This window comes from Merops nubicus, unplaced genomic scaffold (assembly GCF_000691845.1).
Source record: "Merops nubicus isolate BGI_N331 unplaced genomic scaffold, ASM69184v1 scaffold195, whole genome shotgun sequence".
Taxonomy (NCBI): Eukaryota; Metazoa; Chordata; class Aves; order Coraciiformes; family Meropidae; genus Merops; species Merops nubicus.
In genome coordinates, this window is record NW_008607467.1 from 409892 (window position 1) to 418980 (window position 9089).

General features: G+C 38.0%; 1 protein-coding gene across 1 annotated transcript in view; it reads left to right on the plus strand.

The window, feature by feature from the left end:
* Positions 1 to 5660, plus strand: part of LOC103772597 (RNA-binding motif, single-stranded-interacting protein 3) — a 352252-nt gene extending 346592 nt beyond the window's left edge. Inside the window, exons 11-12 of the mRNA XM_008939933.1 lie at positions 2902 to 2982; positions 5577 to 5660. Coding sequence (XP_008938181.1) covers positions 2902 to 2982; positions 5577 to 5660 — 165 coding nt within the window. The remainder of the gene's footprint in view (positions 1 to 2901; positions 2983 to 5576) is intronic.
* The last annotated feature ends 3429 nt before the right edge of the window (positions 5661 to 9089 follow it).

The following is a 9089-nucleotide window of genomic DNA, read 5'->3' on the forward strand; positions in this document are numbered from 1 at the left end:
TCTCTCATTTCGGTGCTTACAATATAATATTCTGTGGAATTAGCTGGGTACTGCGAAATTGAGCATATGAGTCATGCTGTCTCTCTTTCACATGTACATGTGGATAAAGAATTTTAGTGAGTGTGATTCATGGAGAAAATAAATCTCAATGATGGTCTTCTGACATAGATGTCTTCTTTGTTTGACATCTGCCTTCTTCCAAGTTACACTAGTTTCCTGAGGTAGATGGGAAGCCATATTCAGACTATGTACATCTACAGGACCTGTGGTCCCCATGTTGCTGCTGACTCTCTCAGCTAAGGGATATCCTTAGAGCAGAATCTTCATCTTATGTGGGTCTGAGCAAGGTAGATAAAAAGTTTAACTTTTCTTCTGAGTCTCACAATTATTTCTGAATCTCTTATCCACCTGCCAGCATGGGCAACACTCAACTCCAGCACATCCAGAGAACATTGTTTTACAGAACTATGTGGGGGTTGCAGATAGAGATACAGACTCCAGTGGTCTCAGTGAGTGTTGGGTATGGAAGCTACTGAAAAGCAGTGTTAAAACAGTGAATTTGCTTAAAATTTGTGGAAAAAAAGAAATGAAAATAGGAGAGTGTGGGGAGATGTATGTGTCTGGGAAGGGCAGGACAGGCAGGGGTTGTCCAGAGCCACCAGTCACACACAAGTCAAGTCAACAAAGTAGTTTCCTTTAGGGATTTTGTAGCAGTGAAGGAAGGAGTGTGAAGCAGTCTGCCAAGTAAGATCAGAATCTGCCTCAAGAGGTAAACAATAACAACAGAAGAAAGAAACTGCATAATTACCAAGAGCAGTGCTTGCAGAGTTAGCGAAGACACCGGTTAATACCTGGACAGTTTCAATTGTGCTACAGAATGCAACACCAAAGGATTTAGCAGTAAGAGTCTGAGCATCAATCTTCTGCTGAGCTGAAGGGAGAACACTGAGGAAGTCCAAGTTGAATGAGGCCATTATATTCCTTAAATTAATGTGTTTCATTTATATATATATATACACACATATATTTTTTCAGGGCTGTGTAGGTGTTTAAAACCCTTTTAGGTCTTTGCTGGACTATAAGAATAAGTGCTTCATATTAATGTTAAATATTAGCACATTTAGAACAATGCTACACAGTAGGACCCAACATGTGACAGCAACACTGCAAAGCAGAATGAATGAAGCAGAAGCAGCTCTGGAACACCCTGCTGTGATGTTCTCATTACCTCCTGATCTGTATTGTCCTGTAAGGCAGGACAATAGCCCAACTGTACAGAATGCAATAGAGGTAGCTGGCCTAATGTCATTGATGGGTTAGCATTCATGAAAAACTTGCTGAATTAAATTCTTTTTCTGAGGAACATGGGAAACGCATTGCAGAAAAACATGGCCTGATACAGACACAGAGACACTGGGAACACTCTTGTCTCTTTTCTCCAGTTAAGGAAAATATGATGAATTATAGCAAAAATATTGTAACAATTTTCAACACAACATGCTACTCTTATTAAAAGTATACATTCTATGTCACCTATGTTCTTGCTGGTATTCTTTTTAATAGAAAACAATTTCCTTTAAGTTTTTTTTTTTCCTTCTGTTTGAATGAAGACGTCAGAATTTAGCTATGGGATTCTTAAATATGCCATTCACATTCCCTAAGGTATTTCTGCAGCACTGCCGCAGAGTCTGTACCCCACTATGCAATTTCATAATGCCTCTTTGTGCCAGGCACATCAAGCCATCCAGTTAGTTTAAAATTGAGGTGAGAGTGTGCTTTATATGTAAATTTTACTGTAAACAGTGGAATAAAATTTTGCAAGCACTTCCTAGCTCTGCCGGGAAGCAAAACTCTGTTTAACTCATTTTAAAAGTCATCAAATGCATTCTGGGCTGATTCAGATCTTCAGTGTGTCTTTGAAGATAACACGTAGTGGAAGTGTCATACAGTCAGTTGTGGGACTGGGCGCATTCTGTGATTCTTGTCAGTGAAGACATGCAGTTAGGACTGGATTGTAGGAAGAAAAGTACATATAGATCTGATGACTCAGTATTGATACTTTATTTGAAGATTTGAAAAAATATCTGTTGCATTCAGTTCAAGAGCTTTTTAACAAGTGTTGTGTGTAAAAAGCTTAGTGCCATACCAGTGGCAAAATGCACACACACTCATGAATTTTAGAGAAGACTGTCTTGTAGTGCTTGAGAGACAGTATTTCAGAGAAGCTAATACAAACTGTTTCTTTAATAATAATTTGCAGAAGTTTAAAAATGCATAGAAAAGATCCCTGAATATTAAGAAAAAGATATAAGAATTTAGCTGGGGATTCTGTGTACAAAAGGAGAAATTCTCAGCTACATCTTCCTCTTCCTTTATTTTTCCTGCCTTTGCATCTTCCTGCAGCTTTGTAGCCCTGTAAACTCAGCTGCTGTTATTGATAGGGTTAAATATAGACTGGAATAAACCTGTCAAATTTCTTGCTTCATTTTTTGTAGGTGTCATTAGATAAGATCAATGACATTCCAGAAGATTTAGACTGGTTTTGCCCCTGTAACCACTATATACATGCTGCTATGATGTGTCTGCTGGTGGGTTTTTTAAGTACAAATAGGAGTCTCTCGATCCGAGGAACCATGTAAGCAATCTGAGCCTATCAGCAAGATATTTACAGTTGCATATATTCAGATATGGCCTGACTTTGAAGTTCAAGATTATGATTTTTGATAGCTTGGTAATCCCTACCATTGCCTAAAATCTTTAACTAGAAGCAATAATAGACTATACACTAAAAAAAAAAAAAAAAAACACTTAAGAGGAAATGGAAAGTGTTGTTCATCTAATATGGTTTTATGTATCTCGATTGTGATTCACTAATGTTCATGTGCCTTTGATTTGTTCTAGTACATGACTGCTGCTGCACCTATGCAAGGGACCTACATTCCCCAGTACACTCCTGTGCCTCCAACAGCTGTCCCTATTGAAGTAAGTTTATCTCCATCCATGAAAATCAAGTGAAAGGGTAGCAGAACTGTTACATATTATACCTCCTTGCACATCTTGCTTGAAAGGGGGCTAATATTGCTTAATAAAATGGTGACTGGAAGCTTTCAGCTTTTTAAATTAGGATGGTGCATTTATTTTTCTTTTCTTTGTTTAGTTTTTTCTCTTCTGCTTGTTTCACTGCTCACCCACCCCCCTTTTGTTGTTGTTTTTTTTTTTTTCTTTTAACTATTTGCAAGGGCTATTGTTTTGCATTTGTTTTGTTGTACAGCAGGACAAGAAATAAAAACATCAGTGATTATGACTATTTTTTTCCCATGTACTTTGGAGGGAGATGGAAGGAGACAGTAAAACAAACCCAGCAGGCAGACCACAAACCCAAAAGAGATTCCAAGAAGAGAAGATTGCAAGAGGGTTTGATACAGTCCTTAGCAAGTATAGGTAATTGCTGAAACATTTAGCCACCAGAAAAAGTGATTGAGCAATGGAAACCTTCCTCTTGTATATACAGACGTGGAGGATGCTGCACTGACTGAGTGCTTTTCATCCTTGAGGAAGGATTCGCTCCCTCCCTCCTTGGGGCTGAGTCCTGCTGATGACAGTCTAATGAGTAAGTATTTAGTCAACCCTGGAGACCACAAGCTGCCGTAGAGTGTCAGCTTGGCCTCCACTTCTGTGAAGCTTCTGTGAAGGGCCGCTGAGCACAGCGTGAGGAGGGAGCATTGGCATCCTCTTTCCTGTGTGCTTCTTCTTGGTGCTACTTTCTTTTATTAATAACTTCTCCCCTACTCTGGGGTAATGTGAGGAATGCCAGGATCTTTTTGCTTCTGCCTTTTGTTGTGTGGACTGTGGAGTTTGTGCTATTACTGCTCTGTGTTTTGAGGGTGCTGAGCTAGTGGTACTGTTGCCATGGCTCCACCAACAGTCAAGTGGATTCATCCTGGTTTCTCCTGTTTCTTTGCAATTACTAAGATTCCCAAATGAGATCCCACAGGAAAGGCTACTACTGTTCTGTCATACTGAGCTGGTCATGTTTTAGTCTTTTGCCTCTGGATAATTTTGCCCTAAACCTTGTTTCTTTATGAACAAGCCATGGGTGCTTCCTTCCAATTGCCATTCTTGGGTATTCAGCTGAGCAGATACAAGTCCACATTAAAAGGAGATGATGGGATGGAGAGTGTCTCATACAGAAGTTCTGGCTGCATACTGTGCTGACCAGTATGAATGACAAATTAATTCTTCTTCTGAAGAACTCCATCACATACTGGATACCTGCTAAAGTAACATGAGGTCATAATTATTTAATATAATAACCAAAATATTATCTCAATATATAGCCTGTCTTCCTCTGCTTCAGTGTTGATGATTATTGTTAATGTTTATCTGTATTCATGTTGCATCATGAACCAGAACCTTACTATGCTGGATGCTTCACAAGCAGAGACCAAAAAATACAGTCTCTGCCCCAGAGAGCTTACAGTCTCAAGATAAGACGAAAAAAAGCAGAAGGATAAAGAGAAGAGTAGATAGAAAAAGATTATATTGACAGTTTATTAATCAAGAGATATGAAGAATTCCTGAAAACTGAAACATCTTTACAGATAATTTAAAATTAACTACCTGTTGTTTACACAGGCCTCAAATAAAAAACAAGGCAAGTGCTTTGTGCTCCCTCTTCTGGCTCTGTTGTGTGCAATAAAGTAATAAAGCATGTTCCCTGAAGAGAACTGCTGGTCTTATTCATGCGACCAACACACCAAGCATGAGAGCAAAGGGAAGAAAATACATCTTACTTTGAAAGCCTACAAAGATACTTAAAAATAATATTCAGGCTGTCTAACTAGGGTAAGAAACAGTGCATAATGTTAAAATCATACATATTATCTTTTGTGTGTTTACTTATCTTTTTTTTTGCAAACATAGAAATAAAACAAAACTTCATTGGTGCTTTGACTTAACAGGTAGAAGTCTCTAATATTAATTAAATTTATTTTTTAAAGGAAAATACATAACAGGTGTATGCATTTTTTTAAGGTAGCTAAAATTTTGTTGGATGTTTGGTAAAGCAGAAAGCAGTGGGCCTAGTTTCTGCTTTTATCACATTGCAAATCAAACGAAATAAATGTGAACTCACTGAGAAGTTGGGCTAGGTAAGTGAAAAATCAGAAAAAAAACCCATGCATGTTTTGTAAAAAAAAAGATAAGAGGTAGAATCTAGAGTCCACTAAAGTCAGAATTTTTGCCTTTGGCTTTGAATGGGAAGGGAACTGCCCTCAAAGGTGGAGGTATTTTCCACTGCAGCCTGTGAGAGCACAGTGCTACAGGGACTACTACAGAAAGGAAATTTCTTGTTGCTGGATTAGTTTTCTAAAACTGATGGAGCTTTTTGAGTTATTATGTGGTTCTGCTATCAAACTCCCTTGGCCTCTAGAGAAATACAGGAATGGTGAGGTGGTGCTAAGCCCTTTTATGTAATTCACTGTATTGAGTAAAATTAGTGTTTTTCATGTTCTCATTTGATTCCCTAGGGTGTTGTTGCTGATACTTCTCCACAGACAGTAGCATCTTCGTCACAGGAAGCCAGTGGTCAACAGCAACAGATGACAGTGGAAACATCCAGTGAACATGCGCCTGCATATTCTTACCAACAGTCTAAGTGAGTAGGCATGTGCTTTGTAACCAGAATGGTTCATTTCTTGATTATAGTGGGCCAAATTCTGCTCCCCATTTCAGCAATATAAATTCTGAGTAGCTTCATTAAGTTCAGATGAATTCTGGATATTTAGCAGTGTAATTAGCAAAAGGTTTTGATGGATGGCCTCACCTTGGCAAAACATCCTTGAATTCCTGCCTGCAAAGAGATGGTCTCTGACTGTCTGCTCCTTTTCTGGACTCAGAAAGACCTCAACAACTTCTTTAGCAATCACCATGCTGGACTAAACCAGCATCTGGCATCACAGGTTAAAAAGAGGGCTTAAAGTTTGCAGTGGTGAAAATCTTGGCACAGTACACACGTTCAGATTTGTTTCTGAAAGTGTAGCTAATAGAGCAGTATAAATTGCCCCAAGATGATATTTGTGATTGTGTAAAACTGGTGCTGGGCAGATACTAAGTGGGCAGGATCTGGAAATGGAATAAGAAGGGATAAGAAATGGATGAGGAGAAACACTGCTCTGTCTTTCTCCTGTCCTCTACTCCCTTTGTTGGCTTCCCATGGTTTACCATGGAAAATTCAAAATTTATACACTGTCAGATGGGTCGGGAACTCCTAAAGAGTCCCTTCATCTTCAGAATAACCCTCAAGCATTCCTTCTCTTTGCCACAATAAAGCTGGTCCTCATGAAGGAGAGGTTACTTAGCGACAAGGTACTCACCAGGACAGAAACCAGGAAGCATCACAAAACCAGTCCTTTGTTTATACATGTATGTTGAACAGGAGCATCACTGTGAAAAGAGAATTACACATTTTTTATCTGGGGGAAGGCAGTAGACAAATAGCAGAGAAGAACATGTTTGATATGTTATTCAGTGCATCATGAGATGGTATTTACAGACCTTATAAGATAATACCTGGTATAGGAAAGATTGGAATTATACCAACCTATCAATTGCTTTGTTTTATTTTTGACCTCTGGAAGTGGAAGATGTATTTCTTTTTCTAACATATGAGTAACCAATGGGTTCAGATCACACAATGTGCCTTTTGAATACCATAAAACATAAGACCTCACTATTTCTTATGTCGTGCCCATATTTGCCTATATGTACAAATTACAAAAGCAATTGATCAAAAGTTTTTTCTTGATGCACCCATTTAGAGAGGCAGTCTATGCATGTGTATCCCTTCCATCCATTAGTGTCTCTAGCACCTATGAATAAATGATGGCAAAATACTTCCAGAATATAATGGGCAAAGAGAGAAATAAGCATGACTGTACTGTCCTGTTGGCTTGTTTAGATGACTGTTCTGTAGGGATTCGGATCTGACCATTCCCGGGTTCCAGTTCCCTTTTGCTTAAGTCTTAAAGCAGAAGGACATAGGTTTTGAAGCCCTCATCAGGTAGCAGCAGATTCTGGCATTTCTCCCACATAGGAGGAAACTACCTTGCCATTCTTTATTGACGTGGGTACTGTGTTTCTTGCCAGTGCGGTGAATTCCCACCTTCTCTGAGAATGAGATCCCTCATCTTCCCTTGTCAGCTACTGCCTTGTTGCAATAACAGATACACTTCTAATGGCACTGGCATTTATATTCAGTGGAATTTCTTTCCTTTTAATCACACTGGCAGATCCAGTACAGATCTTTTTGTTGCAATTATTTCAGTATTTTTATTTTTGTGAACTGTGTCCTCTATTTATATCTGCCAGTTGCAGGAAGAAATGCAAAGGTTGTGAAGCTGTAGAAACAAACCAAAATAGGCACAATCTCTGTCTTAAAAAAAACAACTTCTGCCAAAAAATTTCAGTAACCTTTAATATAAAACCAAGTGAAGTTATTTTGTAATTAAAGTGTAATTTTACTAATCTGCTCTTTGAAGGGCACATTTATTAATAGCAAGCATTTTGTGCCCAGTATACAACAGCTGTTTTCAAAGCAAAATGAGAGAAAGTAATTAACATGACTGGACAATTATTTTGTCAGATATAGGCAAAGGAGAAGGCAGACACTATGTAATTATTTCATAGGAGCTAATCAGTCAGGAGAAAAGTTATAACAGTGTATTTCATTATATTTATTTTCTTTGCAACAATCATAAAATTGCAGGCAACGAAGGAGAGGCAATGTACTCAGAATGAGCTGGGTGGTATAAGGACTCTGTACTCCCTTTGTAAGTAAATAAACCACGAGACTTAAAAGTTCACTTTTTTAATCAGCATACACATTCTTTTATTTAATATGCTGGCTGCAGTACTTGGTTATCCCACTGATAGAAGTTCAGAAACGGTAACTTCATGTCAAAAGCCTGGCTACCTATTGTGTAGCAATATAGGAGAAACAGCCTGTGGTTTCTGAGGAGATGACTCTGCTTTATGAGGAAATCACCTTAATTATTTTAGACTCGTACACCCTTTTTTCCTTGTAAATCTTTAATTCTATGCATAAAAATGTGGTATTTATGAAGTGGAGATAAATGGAGATCCTTCCCCCTAAAAAGCGTACTTTCTTACCTCTAAGCAAAACTCTGCTCGACTACGTACTCTGATTTAAAATGTGGAAAGAAGTACATTTTTCTGGAGCCTTTTATGGGCAAACTCGGTGCCAGATTAGATTACAGAGTATGTGCTGTGACCCTTCAGTGGAATTGGTCTTTCACACATTTGGTGGCCACTCAACCCACAGGGGCTGTAAAATGTCAGGAGGTGAGCATCTAACTTGAATACTCCTACGGGAAATTACGCATAGAAGATCCTAAAAGAATAAACAATTCTTGCTTTCCACATAAATCTGTTATTAGGCTCAAAATATTAATTTTCAGGCTTTGTGCAATGAAAAAGTCCTTTGGTAAATTTAATATTTAAAATTAAAGTTAGTTTTGTGCCTGCCATCCCAGACAGATAGTTCTGTGGCAAGTGTGTCATCAACATTCTTCACAATTTAACTCCTAATATTAAATTTAATTTAAAACCAAACAATGTAAATGTGTCAGTGCTTGCAAAAGGAAGGTTGCTGGATTTTCTTAAGGTGAACATCAGTTCGAAAAGGATTTTTTCCATGCAAGTTTGGAAGATTGTAGGAAAAGCAATGACTGCAACTGGTAGCCCTAGACATGAAGCAGTGTTGATACGTGTGTTTTACATCTCCCCAAAGTTCTCATATAGGCTTGCTAAGATAAGTTTCATGTGACCTATCTTAAAATGACATGAAACTTCATGAAAACACAAAATAAGAATTATCTTCTGTAAGCAAAATGTTAATATTTTAGCTTATTGCCTACTCTAAATTTACAAAGATTTGAGACTATATGACCAAAAATATTTTTTTCTAATTAATATTATCTTGAACTGTTCTACCAAGTTAGCCATAACTAGCTCATTAAGCAGACTAATCCACAATGTAACTGTTCTTGCCATCAAAATGTGGGTTCTTT